Source organism: Petromyzon marinus, chromosome 55 (assembly GCF_048934315.1).
Source record: "Petromyzon marinus isolate PM22_M1 ecotype Great Lakes invasive population chromosome 55, UKy_Petmar_22M1.pri1.0, whole genome shotgun sequence".
Classification (NCBI taxonomy): Eukaryota; Metazoa; Chordata; class Hyperoartia; order Petromyzontiformes; family Petromyzontidae; genus Petromyzon; species Petromyzon marinus.
In genome coordinates this window covers 5,843,550-5,858,706 of record NC_133721.1, presented here as the reverse complement: position 1 = coordinate 5,858,706, position 15,157 = coordinate 5,843,550, and the positions used below count along the sequence as shown (strand labels likewise).

Below are 15,157 nucleotides of genomic sequence, written 5' to 3'. Positions count from 1 at the left end.
TGGTTGTTGTAGTTGGAACCTGTGTGGGGGTCACTCGCTCACCATTATTATTATTGCCGTTTTGTTTCGGGACCTCATTGATTGCACCCCTAGGTGGTCCATTCTCTAAGGGGCGTTGGCGTTTTAACCCTGGTGCCTTTCTAGCGCGGGCGATCTGGGGACAGTCCCTCACCAGATGCCCTCGCTGGTCGCACAGGTAACATGCTCGGGGAAGGGCGGTAGCCCCGTAGGAGCCTCCCTGCCCGCTCCCTCTTTCCCCTCCCGTACGCCGATGCCCAGACTCCGCCTCTAGTCGGGCTACCCTCCCGGCCAGCCCTCCCAACTCGGTCTGAACCGTCTCTACCGTAGTCTGCAGCGTAGTCATATGTGCCCGTACTTGGGTTACCTTGTTGTCCACTTGGGTTACCTTGTTGTCGATCCCCCCGATGCCCGCCTGTATCCCCGCTACCCATCCCGGGGTGGTCTCGCGGGATACCGGAGGCTCCCTTTCCCGACCCCCTACCGTCCTGGCGAGCTCCTGTTCCTCCTCTTCCTCCTCGGTGGACAGACTTGCGATGGTGCGCTCCCATCCCAGTCCTCGGAGCTGTGCGCGTTCGCTAGAAATTATTTCACATTTGCGCGCGCGCGCGCTCGACAAGGGCATCAAAGGGGAGGCGCGTAGAGTTCACGTCTGGCTGCCACCACGCCGTGCGCGTTAAGTATCGCTGGATTTTCTCTGCGGCCAGCTCCTCAATCGCTTCCGTGGTGTACCTCGGGCGTGCGATCTTTGTTAGCTCACGCACATCCTCGGCATAATCGCGCAGGTCCTCGCCGGGTTGGCGACGGCGTGCCTCTAAGGCCGCTTTTGCCTCCTCCTCATCGCGCGTACCGAAACGCAGATCAAGTCGGCGCATCAGCTCCTCTAGCTGTGTCTGCGCGCTTGCGGGTAGGGCTTCCACAAAATTGGCTGCCCGCCCATCCAGATTCATATTAAGTTGACGTAGCGTCTGCGCGTCCGTCCACCCATTAATTTCCTTAGCCCCTAGGACGTTGCGGGCAAATGCTTTCCAGGAAGGTGTACTCCGGCCAGTGGATATATGCCTTATTTTCGCGTGGGGTAACGCGGGGGTTCGTACCGCTTCTGACACCAAATTGTTAGGGTCGCCGGCCCCGGGATCTCTCCTGCCTGCGACCCTGTCCGCGAAGTACCGACGCTCCCAGACTCCCCACTAGTGTGGGAGCTGCCGCCGCTGCACTCCTCACCGGGCGGGGAAAGGTCGCCGTGCTCCTGTTCCCCCCCTGTGCTGTCCCCCCCCGAGTCTGGGTTTCCTGCCGGTGAGGCATCGCCCTCGACCGCCCTGGGGCCCGCTAGCACTTCGCCGGCACCCGAACGCGACGCTCCCTGCCCGCGCAGTCCCACGCACCAATCACACGCGGGTAACCGGGGGTTAGAGGTCGGAGGGTAAGCGACGTCGTTCGTACCCACTCCGGCGATTGGGGGGATTGGGTTAAACGGGTTTAAAGGGCTATGCGATGGGCATGCGTGCGAGATGAGTATCCGCTCGCAACGGGGAAGTCCACCGCCGACGGTTTGTAGCGCCCACACCTCACGTGGCGCCGCTCCACACACGCGGCGACCACCGCGAACAGCGAGCGCACCCACGCTTCCACTCTCTTTCCACACCCTCGCAAAAACCACACCAGTCCGTTATGTAATCGCCGACGATTTATTCCACCGGGTCGGCGAGCTCTTATTTAACCGAGTCAGTCGGGATCGGCGGGGCAGGACCAATCTATCTCTCGATAGTCGGCACTATACTCTACCTGTTCTTCTTAAGCTAAGTCCCAACTCCCTCTTTCTCTCCCTCCCTTACTCACGGTTCGTCGTCACTGCCAGCTGGTCCTCGCGGCGCGTCGATACGTCCCACGGACGTTCGCGCGGCTGGACTCGGGAGTTGACGGGCCTGGGGTTGACTCGAGTAGCCAGAGACCCTTTTTTCTTCGCCCTGACCCGCTTTATTCTTTCTACATCAAAGGGGCTACCTGGTGCCGACTCGCGGGCCAATCAGCTCGCTGGGATCACCCGCCAATCGGTAGGCCCATCTGTATCCCAGCATCCCCCGGGCCGTTGCTTTCAGCGACGTCCGCATCTACATTTACCTGCTCAGCGACCATCCAGCCAGAGGGCGACCCTGCTTTCCCGCCACTCGTGGCTCTGCCCTCCTCCCTACCTGCCCTGCCGACCCGTGTGCGTGAGGTGCGTACTAACCGCGGTGGCGGGGCAGCCCCGCCGTGAACATGTCATTTCTACTCAAGTCACGGCGCCACGGTGTGTGTTAGCGTCGGAGGAGACCGTCCAATTCCCTGGCCGCAGGAAACCGTGAAGATTATCCCTTTACGAGGGCTTCTGGGTGAAAACCTGTCGGCCAGGGTGTCTTCCCACGCGCTCTAATGGTGGGGGGAGTGCGTGCGTGTGTGTTCCGGTGGGGGGGGTGGGGAGGTGGTGGGGTGGAGCAATGTCGGCCTCGTCGCTCGGGGCGGCGAGATCGCAGGTGGGCCACCCGCCGATCGGCTCCGTGGCGGCGGCATCACAAAAGACAGAAGTTGTCCGCGTAAAGTCAAACACTAAACATATATATTTTTTAAAAATCTGCAATATGCATCTAGTTTATTGTTATAAACAGTTTTCAAATACGCATAGTTCGTTTAAAAATAAAATACAGTACAGTGTATACGTGTGGAGTCGTGTCGGCGCACTTTTTTGCAATGTATGATTGCGGTTTGAGTAGTTGTTAATGACTATTTCCTACGGTATAATAAACTACTATAACGTTAAGGTTTAGTTCCAAATATGTCAACCTTTCTCACACGTTCAATACCATTTATGATGATGTAATAAGCTGTTCAATCACGATCAATAACCGTGCTCGCCACTGCCACGCTGCTGCTCCTGCTCTACTCGGGGTTCGTGTCCACCGTGGTGGACGCCTCCCGCATCGTAAACGAGGGCGTCCAGTGTCCACCTCACCAGTTTACATCCCGTTGTCCACCTCACCCGTTGTCCACCTCACCCGTTGTCCACTTCACCCGTTGTCCACCTCACCCGTTGTCCACCTCACACGTTGTCCACCTCACCCGTTGTCCACATCACCCGTTGTCTATATCACCCGTTGTACACCTCACCCGTTGTCCACCTCACACGTTGTCTACCTCACCCGTTGTCTACATCACCCGTTGTCCACCTCACCCGTTGTCCACCTCACCCGTTGTCCACCTCACCCGTTGTCCACCACCCGTTGTCCACCTCACCCGTTGTCTACATCACCCGTTGTCCACCTCACCCGTTGTCCACCTCACCCGTTGTCCACCTCACCCGTTGTCCACCACCCGTTGTCCACCTCACCCGTTGTCCACCTCACACGTTGTCCACCTTACACGTTGTCCACCTCACACGTTGTCCACCTTACACGTTGTCTACATCACCAGTTGACCTCACCCGTTGTCCACCTCACCCGTTGTCCACCTCACCCGTTGTCCACCTCACCCGTTGTCTACATCACCAGTTGTCTACATCACCAGTTGTTCACCTCACCCGTTGTCCACCCCACCTCTCTCCCTCACGAGAAGTGGAGCCGCTGAAGGAGCAGCAGAAGGAGCAGCGACCGTGGAAATTGGCGCCAAACCCCCCGGTGCATCCAATTGGCTGGTGGCGCGATGACGCATAGCAACGCCATGTGGCGCCGCCCGTGTCTTCGAAGCGGCTTTCAAGTTCGCTTTCGCGGGGCAACGCGAGCGTGCTTCGTGCTTGTTAGATTTACGTGATTTTGGTCGTCTGAACTCGGAACCCCGGTGATGTGCATTGTTGTTGGACCCTACTACATGTGGTGCACCCAGCCTTCGCAAACCGTGGTGAAGTATGGTCAATAAAAAACACAATGGCCGATATGGTACGTGGGGGAGGCCTTCATCCAGCCGCAAATTGACGCTGGACTGTGCATCCTTGCCATCAGCATTTTCATTACCGGTGTCAGGAAATACTAAATAAAATTATAATTGTAATATGATAAGATTTAAAAGCAAAACATACGTTTAAAAAGCTATAGCATGCATATTTCGAAACCGTCTTATCTGCACCCCTTCCGATCTGAGACTTCTATTGTCTGTGGAGTTTTACGAACACACAACTCGTGCTATTATCTGGTTATCTGCATCTCAATGCTTGTTACAATCCACAATGTTGCAGATAACAGCGCTGAATGATCAGCGGACAGATGGCCGCGGTGTAAAAATAACTGCAGTTTGTGCATTTTGCAAAAAAAAAAATAACTCACCAGCATTCCCTGAAGAATTGCATTTTGGTCCCTCTTGTCTTAGGTCACCATCAAGATGTAGTGATTGTAGAATCACTACTGTGTACACACGCACAAGCGTGACGTCACTATGCGGGGGAGCGTCATGACCACGCGGGTCTACACACACGCATGACGTCATCCCGGCTGGAGGCGGGAATGACGTCAGGGCCGGTTCTGGGCTCCGGGAGGCCACGAGGGTGGTGTGAGGCCATGACACTCTGTGACCCCGGCTGGACACGTGACTGGGGGCCTAGGGGGCACCTCGGAGGGCACGTGGACAGCAGGGGGGCTTCGAGAGGGTTCTCGAAGGGAGGCGTGGCCGGGGTGGGGCCCGGGCACACCGAGGCTCATATAAGCAGCCTCCTCACGAGGTTCGAGGCTGCCCGTATCAAGAACGAAGATGCATCGTGAAGACGCCAAGAAGAGTCAAGCCTCCAGTCAGCGGACCTGGCAGTAGCCCACCTGGCTGGGTCACGCTAGAGTATTTGAGAAGTATGTGTTAGCTAGAGTAGGTTGGTGGTCACCACCTTATGTGCAGTGTTATATTACTTACCGTTCTAATAAATCAGCGTTGCCTCCCAAGGAGTCGTGTGTGCACCTAATTCGAACCCACTACAAAGATAAGTGTGACAGGCAGCAGTGATGTGGACCGGTGCACTTATTCAGGATCTTCTGATGTTTTTTTGCAAGGCCGAATGATTATTGTTTTTTTTACACATTTTGCACGTTCTTTTAAATTGTATTTAGTTCTGTTTTCGGCCCGAACAATATTTCAATTAAGATGGAGAGTGTTCTCATTAACACATCCGATGTGGGGATGACTTGTGGACAGTCCAGTGGACTCAATGTGGCCGCAAAGGGAGACTTGACACCTTGCTTGCAATGCCACAGCCGTACAGTGGAGGTCAGGGACACCCAGGATTAAGCTCGCGTCCGGAGATTCAGAGTGAGATAAAGTTGTGCGCAAAATACACGAAAGAGTAAAATATATTATTTTTCATCACTTTCGAGACTGGTAAAAAAGGTCCCATAGAAATAACTGTTCGACCCCAGCTATAAGTGTTCTGATACTTGCATTGTCTTTGTACTTGTTCGCCTTTTGGCGTTCTCTGGTCTAACACTGGTGAGACAATTCCATAAAGGCTGCCGTCTCTGGTGTACGCCAATCATTTTCAAAGACGATGCATATATTATCAGAGTATGTTTGCATGTTTTTCCACAAGTATGTGTGATGAATGCAAACTTGATTCCTTGAAAAATGTTTCTATTTGGTGTTTGAGCATCCTAACACAACAAGATGACCGAGGAGCAGAGTGACAAAAGTGGCTGATCTACCGTGTCAATGCGAGGCCCAACAACAACAAAAATATTAGAAAATTATATTTGCCTCTCAGTGGTCTACTCACAGCCTCCACAACGAGGCATGTCTCTGGATATTAATTATGGTTAAGAGTGTCTGATGTTGGACGAATTAATTTTATTAGAGATGGACACCAGGTGGTGAGTAGAAGTAAACATGAATTCGATTTGCTGATAATGCGGCTTTTCATGAACGCAAACTGCAGATGACTAGGACGAAGGTATTATGTTATTGATTAATCAAGTAAACCATTATACTCTTATGCATGTTGAACCTATTTCGCACCATACGTAGCCAACCGTGCTAATCGGAAGTGCGGGGGAAGGACAACATTTGTGCAATAATGGAAACATGAACAATCTCCTATTGTCTGATTGTCAAGAAAAGTAGACTTGGGCAGGACACGTCCTGCAGACGGGATGACGGCCACAGTCGAGTCGCAGCCAAGGGAGAGAACTCGCCCGGAAGAACTTCCACGGAGGAGATGGAGCGATGGAATTATCTCGTGCACTAATGCTGGGTAGATTCTTACATTGAAGGATCACGAGAGATGACGAAGTCTTGCATGGGGAAATCTTCCTTCAGAAGTGGATTGGTCATGGCGTGTATCGATGATGATATCCAGGGTTACGCAAATTACATGTAAATGATTCCTCTAATCTAAATGGTTTGCATAAAGTAGAGCAAGGCAACGCACGACAGAGAATTTGCGAAACAAAGAATACACATGACGGACAGGACAAACACGATTTTTTTTTATAAAATAGTGACTGGATTGTGCCATTGCATTTATCAATGAGCAGAATGGCAGGCTACATGCTGACGATAAGCGCAACAATCGTTACATTGTGATCTTCTGAAATGTTAAGCATAATTGATATGGCATGGTCATTTCAAGGTGAAATAAAGTGTCGCGGGGAAGCTGTGCCAACAATGATACAAACATTAATTTAACTTTCTATTTTACCAGGTAATGCTCAATGAGCTGTGTGTAGTTTTTTTTGGTATAGCCCTGTGAGCCATTCGGCTCTTGAATCGGGTGCAACCAAAACAAACAAAAAAAACACTAACAAGAAAAACATCTTAAAGTGACTATGTGACTGTGCAAACAGAAAATCCATGAAAAAAAACAGCAAAATTTTCCTGAAAAAAGCACCGTACACCAACGCTGTGTGCAAAAAATCCCAGTGGGATACAAGTCAAACAACAACAACCACAAGAAAACTTAGATTAAGACCATCAGTCTAACTCCGTACTACAACAAAACAAACATGTCCAAACCAAAAAACTTTTCGAAATTACCAAAAAATATAGCCATAATTGCAACGTAACAGTGATCACAGGGACTGTGACCGAATTTTTACAATAACTCTTTTTCAAGAAGTGACCTGGCCGCAAATGATAGCTCAACAAAGTGACTCGTCACATGAAAATGTGCAGCAGCCGAATCCTCTAAACGCATGTTGATTGTGAATGTGGGGGAAAACAGCCGGAGGACCCGAAGAAAAATCCACGCGACCACGGGAGAGAGACATGCAAACTTCAAATATACAGGCGTCGAGATCGAACCCGTGACCTCCGTAACGATCACCAGCACGTTGGCTATTCCTATGAATAGGCACAAGCTGAATATGAGCATCTGTACCGTGTGAGAGGCTTCTCTAACGCCGAGAGGGAGAGCATGGATCTTCAATTCTCCATCGTCTACCTCGTCCGCACGGCTCTCTTCAAGTCACGGAATAGCACTCTCTTAAGAAAACAACTGATCCTCATCTCTGACAGAGGCGGAAACCGGAGCAGATAGTATTCCCGTCTTTGCTCTACTAACTGTTGGTGACCTAATATACAAACCTATTGCCCATATTTTCAACCTGTCCATCAAATAAGCATCAGTTCCTCTAGAATGGAAACATTCCTATGTCCGTCCACTTCACAAAAGGGGCCCTAAAGTGGATCCAAATAACTACCGACCTATCTCAACTTTGTCCCCGTTGATGAAAATTTTTGAAAAATTATTGACCTACCAAATTAGCAGTTTCCTGTCCACCAAGAATTTACTACATCTAAAACAATCTGGGTTCCGAAAAAAAATACAGCACCACATCTGCTGCATTAGACTATCTGAATCACATTTACAATAGCTTTGATAATAAGCAGTACTGTGCCTGTCTTTTTCTAGACCTGTCCAAAGCTTTTGATACAGTAGACAACAACACCCTGCTTAGTAAACTAAGTTGCCTCGGTTTTTCCGAAAACGCAGTACAATCGTTATAAAATTACCTCTTTTCTCGCACCCAAACTGTATTCAGATGGTTGGAGGTCAAACAGTGTTAAGATAACAAAAGGGGTTCCACAGGGTTCCATCCTGGGCCCCCTTTTGTTCTCTCTTTATGTCAATGACTTGGGCACTGACCTGGATCATTCCAGGGTAAATCTTTTTGCAGATGACACAATACTGACTACTGCTGGCCGCTCTCCGGATGACGTGATTGCTAAGCTACAGGGTCTACAGGGTGATTAAACAAACTACAACATCAGCTAGTTGCTCTTAAACTAGTCCTGAATACCTCCAAAACCAAGGTGCTATGCATCTCACCAGGACTAAAGCAGGAAGTTATTTTTCCCCAATTACATTCCTTAAATAATTATCAAATAGAGCAAGTCAAGATCTATAAGTATCTTGGGGTCATCCTGGATTCAAAACTGAATTTTGAAGATCACATTGATTATATTGGTAAAAAGACAAAAATATCAATTGGTTTTCTGTATCGACACAAGCACTGCTTCCCCCCAATGTTCCGTTTGGAATTGATAAAAGCTACCATACTGCCTCTACTTGACTGCTGTGACATCGTGTATAAATCAGCCCCAAGTACTGTACTAAGAAGCTTGATTCCATCTATCACTCGGCCTTATGATTTACATTGAACTGCCCATATAGGACTCACCATTGTGATCTCTACATTGGGTCAAACTTAATGTTCGACGGCTTGTGCACCAGATCTTATTTATTCACGATGTACTTACAAAAAATCCGCAGACTACCTGCTGGATCTCCTCTCTGTTTCAAAGAACAAATTTGGCCTCAGGTCTTTGCTCATTTACCAGCTTCACATTCCCTATTGCCGTACAAAAACTGGAGGAAGGGCCTTTGCTATTGATGTCCCCAGGGTCTGTAATGCTATTGCCAATAAACTGCAACTTGAATCGCTACCAATGAGATCTTCTCTCAAAACTGCTCTAGAGGAGTTGTGCACCACTAGCTGCCACTGCTATTCATTGGCGTAAAATAAAATAAAATGTATTCGCTCCAGATGACGCAGCAAAGTATTATCTGTATTTTGATTTAGCGTGCTGATCTTAAAGGTGCATTGAAAAATTTGATACGCCACTGATGCTTCCGTTGTTGTGGAGTAACTCATGGAGCCAGCTATGGTCTAGGATTTGGTGTTACATGTTATTTATGTAGTTTATTGTAATAAATCCGGTCACAGTCCCTATGATCACTGTTACGTTGCAATTATGGCTTAATTTTTTGATGATTTCGAAAAGTTTTTTGATTTGGACATGTTTGTTTTGTTGTAGTACGGAGTTAGACTGATGGCCTTAATCTAAGTTTTCTTGTGGTTTTTATTGTTTTTTGACTTGCATCCCACTGGGATGTTTTGCACACAGCGTTGGTGTACGGTGCTTTTTTCAGGAATATTTTGCTGTTTTTTCATGGATTTTTTGTTTGCACAGTCACAAAGTTACTTTCAGATGTTTTCTTGTTCGTGTTTTTGTTTGTTTGTTTGTTGTGGTTGCTCCCGATTCAAGAGCCGAATGGCTCACAGGGTTATACCAAAATAAATATTTTTTAAAAAAAAACTGAAGTGGAAAATTTAAAACGCTCCAGTATGCGACTGTGGTCATCCAGAACAGACCATACAACATATATATTTACCATTCTTGGACACGTATGTATGTACGTTTAATTTAATTCGCACCGTACGTAGTCAACCGTGCTAATCAGAGGTGCGACATAGTTTTAATTGTATACGTAAATGCATACAAAAAAACGACTATTGTAACGGATTTAAAGACTAAACTTTTCTTATTCTTGAATTATCAGACACTTAATAAAGCAAAGACAGACACGTGAATTACGTGTGAAAGATTCACGCGATCTCACGGCAGGCATACCACAACACGCACTCACCTTGCCTTCAATTGCTGGGAGCAGTGATGAGCGTGGCACCTGCTGGACATTTATAGGCGTCTTGGGAGCCACGTGACCGTCAGTCACCAGGTGCAATGGGAGGTCACGTGTCGATGTCTGTGCTTCGCTGCTCCGCAACGTTGGGGTGTCGTCAGTCGAGCGGAGATTGCAACGTGAGCTGTGAGCTGCGTGCTCAGGACTAGGAGGCGATTAATTTATATCCGTTAAGCCACTTGCGCCAATTGAGGCCCTTTGTTATTTTGATTATTTTACATTCTTTGCATGAATTCACACGTGCTTTAAACTAAACTTTATATTTTACCAGGTAAGGAGCACCGAGCTATGTAGCTCTTTTTGAGAAGCAACCTGGCCACAAATGATAGCTCGACTAAGTGGCGTATCATGTGGAAATGTATAGCAGCCAAATACTCTGAACGCGTTGTGTTTATTCTAAATGTGCAGGGAAAACCGGACGACCCAGAGAGAGATCCACGCGACCACGTGAAGAACATGCAAACTCCAAATATATTGACGTCAGGGTCGGGATCGAACTCACTGCCTCCTGCATACCAGGCGTGGAAGAAACATTGCAAACTGTTCAAGCATGTAATTTAAATGTATCGCTTTTATTTGTCTTGAAACACCTGGACATGCAGGCTGCACTGATTCGAACTACTCATGGCAAGAGAGAGAGAGAGCAACTTCTTCAGGACAAAGTTGACCAGGCATAGACGGTACTTGAGAAAGGTGTCACCACACATGAGAACATAATTATTGTCAAGATGTGCCAAGGTGATGAGTGTCAGGGCTGCGTGCGTTGGTTGTGCTGCCTTTGTGGTTGCGCTGTACGGCTCTCCGAAATGTGCTTTTTTGGGTTGTGCTGCGTGTTGTTGGGAACAATGTCCGACGTTTCGCGCCACGTGCTGTGAGTCATGCCGAACGACACGCGGCACAACCCAACAGCACACGGATCGCAGAGGCGTTCATTGTTCGGAAGCATACACTTTGAATGTTAAAACGTTGAAAAATTACTAGGTGTATTTACGTGAGAATGCTCAGTGGCAAGCATGGTTAAGCCACTCCTAACCACAGTCCCAGCAATCGTTTTTTTCTATATAGCGGCTCGCTTATATAAGTATTCAGATTTATTATTCTACAGCTTGAACTTTGTGCAACCGCAGGTGAAATACGAGCATTAACCTGTGGCAGTGAAACACGATCGCTTTCTTTAGCGCTTTTGTTCTGAAGAGGTAGATTGTCACGTTGGCGATCGGCACCACAAACACGGCGAGCTGTGACGCAGACTTTATGTTTCTGGACGCGGAATCTTCCGTCTTTTTTATGAACCGCGGCACCAGGATCGCCACGAATATTGCCACGAAAAATATCGACAGAGCCAGGAAGTGGGTGATTAGAGTTTCTATAGATTTATTTCTGGCCTGATTCAACCGAGATTTTTTGCATTCGACAATTATCTTAAAGTAAGTGTACCCGATGATGCCCAAAGCCACTACATCAACAACGATCAATGCCGAGCCGTATGACTCATTTATGCGCGTGTCGGACGCGGACAGCTTGAGTATGCCCATGTTATCGCAGTGAATGCCATCGACCTCTCGATCTTTGTCCTTCAATTTCAGTGGGATGATGAGAATGGTCTGGCTGCCTGCAATAACCGCCGCCAGCGTGCAGATGACAATTGTGGCTATGACCGCGCGTCTGTTGGTGATGATCGCGTGATAGCGCAGCGGGCAGCAAACGGCCAGGTAGCGGTCATAAGCCATGGCTGTAAGCGTGAATATTTCGCTAATTGAAAAAAAGTGGATCCAGAACATCTGCACGATGCAAGATGAGTAAAAGATCTGGGTGTCTCCCGTCAAGATGACGTGCAGCTGTTTGGGCACGCTGCTCGTGCAGCCGATGGCATCGCTCACGACCAGGTTGCACAGGAAAATGTGCATGGGCTTGTGCAGGTTCCGGGACGCGGCCACCGTCACGAGCACCAGCAGGTTGCCCACAACCGTGATAAGAAAGAGCGGCACGCACAGGCTGAAGATGACAACTTTGACAAGGTACGGAGCTTGGAACGTGGCGAGGTAGACGACGCTGCTGCTGTTCTCCATCACGTTCGTGGCCTGCACGCAAGTTTCAGGCAAAGAGAAACGACGTGATGCATCTCTCCGTCATACAGAACCCTATTTTTATATATACAGGGTGCTTTAAAAAAACGAGAACACTTCTGAGAATTCGCAACAACACCACGAGAAATGCGCTGCCTCCTGGCTCTGGAGACCACATGGAGAAGATTACAGACATATGTTGACAATGATAGCGAACAAATGGAGACTCTCTGACTTTTTGAAGCGATTAACATACAGTTGTTATCATGTTACAGTGTATTATCCGTTCTTTTTCAATTAAAAACGATAGTTCCATATAAGTGTTAAAAAAAATAATTTAAGCACTCTGTATATATGCACACACAATTAGTCCATTGCAGTGCACTTACACTTACTATTAGCCTATTTTTTTTTAAATCTCTAAAGTCACATTTGCAAGGCACCAAGGCAAATAGGCATGAAACGTCAAGCGAGGTCGCTCCAACGTTATAAAAACAATCGCCCCATAAACGTCAGAGAAGCAGATAGTTTGCAGAGATTCTAACTCAAGTCAAGACCCACCACTTCAGTGCAGCTGCATTAGAGTGTGACTATACGACGCCAGGTAGGCACAGACTTTTGATGTCTTATTCTTTAATTTTAATCATTGGTTTAAATGATAATGTTGTATATAAGAATATATTAGTTATGCATTGCATTGCATCGGGTTCATTACGTTGCTGTTTCAAAATAAATGTCTCGTATTTTATACATTCAAAGTGTTGGGCATTCATGTACGATATGAATCGCGGTTGATTTATTTGAACAAGCGGCACCATTGCTGAAGGCACAATCGACGTATTATTTGGTTCTTTCGCTAAAGTGACGTAGATAGAAGACAACCGAAAGAACCAAAGAGTATGAATTCCTGCAGTCACGAAAGTTTTAAATCAAAACATAAGAGCCGTGTTAAAAATAATACAAAACAGTACAATGACGATCTATTATTCAGCTGAGAAATATATGCGTTACTCACTCACTCTTAGAGCAGAGCCGAACCCTGCCACCTTTCCCTCAAACGCCACGCGCGCAGATTGCCCATCATTTATATGATGAGCCTGCAAGCCCACGTGACCAGTAATGACCTCCAAGCCCTTCTGGGGATGCCCTTGCCTCGTGTCACGAGCTTCGCGTGCGCCTGCGACTTCAATTAGAGATGGGGCTTAGGGCACGCGGCCGTCACTTAACGACGCCCTAATGACATCCAGGTGATCGCGAGAAGCTCCCCGTTCGTTAGCAAAGCGATCTCGGTGCGCGGATCGACAACGTAGGCTACCCGTGTGTTGAAGAAGGGGGCTATTATTCGTATGTTTGTATGTATGTATGTATCAAGGCCGTAATTATGATATATATTGGGGGGGGGGGACACATCCCCCCCCCCCAACATTCAAATATGCTCAAAATGTCCCCCCAATATATTGCAAAAATATAGATTTCTGTTTATCTGATTGTGGCTATGGTTGTACTTTATTCATCTCTAATCTCTGCCATCACATAAAATGAAACAAGAAACGGTAAAAAAAGAAAAAAAAAGATCAATGTACTGTAATACAATACACTATTATATATTATTGTAATAAAATAAAGAAAAAGTCCATCCTATGTGTTAGTGAAAAAAAAAAAATTCTAGGCAGGAAATGGCAGGAAATTCGTTTTCAAATTTAGATTTTTTTCTCGGGGGGGGGGGGGGATCCCAGACCCCCTGGAAGATTTGGTCCCCCCCAATGTTGACTCCATGGCCACGGCCTTGGTATGTATATATGTTGAACTTCTTTCGCACCGTACGTAGCCAACCGTGCTAGTCGGAGGGTGCGGGGGAAGGACAGCAAACTATACACACACACAAAAACTCTTCTAAAGAAATACGTTTTCAATCTCTTTATTGTATGACTCCTCTGAATTTCTGTGCTCAGCGTTGTTTTATTGTTGCCGTCTTGATATTGTGAATGTTTGTGAGCCGCGGCCGTGATGGCGAGTGGCATGAACAGCGAAAGCGTCTCCTCTGTTCTGATGTGCCAAAGTGGTCTTCTGCAGGCCTGGTCCAGGTTGCCACCTTTGCCACAGGTCAAACCGGAACGTATTTATAATTCAGCCTGGGACCATAAACACTGCGCAAGTCGCAGTGATAAAGTTCAACACAGTCCCAGTTCCAGATCTGGGTACAAATCAATGTCTGCTACCTGAACACAGGTGCCATGTCCAGGACAAATGGTAATCCAAATACCTGGGCAGTAACTATAAAACACCTTAAGTGAATATCGCTCTGAGCAAACACACATTTCAATAGGAGTTCAGGGAATTTTGAATTAAAGAGTGTTGTTTTATGCAGCTGACATCTTGTGCGGTGGCACAGTCGAGCGTCGCCTCTCTGGCCGTACCCCTGACTCTCGGCGGTGGACGGGGGCGGGGGGGTAGAGCGAATGGGTTCTGGGGGTGATTTGCTAGGATTGTGATCAAGGTGTGTGATTGTTCATAATACAGAGGTTTTCTTGGTTACTTCGCGTAAATATATAAATGTGTCGCTAAACCCACCACCACCCGACACAGCCAACTAGTAAGGGTTGTCACGTAAACAGAACGTGCCAATTCGTCACTAGTACAGCACAAACCGGTGTGTTGGAGAGCCAGGCCACAACATTTGCAGTCTGAGTACTACGTCTCGCTAGTAATTACAACTAGCTTCATCAGGTGACAGCCAGATTTGTGGAGAAGTCCACACATTTATATATTTACGCGATCTAACCCAAAACACTTGTATCATGGATGATATTAGTCGCAAAAGCCTACGTGTTAAACCGACCTCTGTGTGCGATTGTACAAGTTCAGGATCATCCATAGTTGGAGTGCGGGGCCCGAGGCAAACTCGACCGTGTGGGCCCCCCAAAGCCTTCAAACTAAACCGGAAGTATTACATCTGACACCACCGTGACGTCGTCGAAGCTCTCCCCTCCCCCAAAGCACGGGGCCCGGGGCGGTTGCCCGGGTTCGCTGTACCGTCAGGAATGGCTGTGATTGTGATATTTAATAAAAAAAACCCAATATATACCAATGAGTAATTTTATGCAGTCACGAAAGCTTTAATACTTTATCAACACACTTCTACGGGGAA

The 15,157-nt window shown here is 47.6% G+C and overlaps 1 protein-coding gene across 1 annotated transcript; it reads right to left on the bottom strand.

The window, feature by feature from the left end:
• Positions 1 to 9,571: 9,571 nt before the first annotated feature.
• Positions 9,572 to 13,057, bottom strand: LOC116954551 (olfactory receptor 51E1-like). Its single transcript, XM_032975144.2, has 2 exons — positions 13,029 to 13,057; positions 9,572 to 12,024 (listed from the first exon to the last, which is right to left on the bottom strand). The coding sequence occupies exon 2, from the start codon at positions 12,010 to 12,012 to the stop codon at positions 11,038 to 11,040; it is 975 nt and encodes a 324-aa protein (XP_032831035.2). The 5' UTR covers positions 12,013 to 12,024; positions 13,029 to 13,057; the 3' UTR covers positions 9,572 to 11,037.
• Positions 13,058 to 15,157: the final 2,100 nt, after the last annotated feature.

Excerpts from the sequence above, each read along its gene's own strand:
- LOC116954551 (XM_032975144.2), bottom strand. The coding sequence starts at position 12,012 with ATGGAGAACAGCAGCAGCGTCGTCTACCTCGCCACGTTCCAAGCTCCG.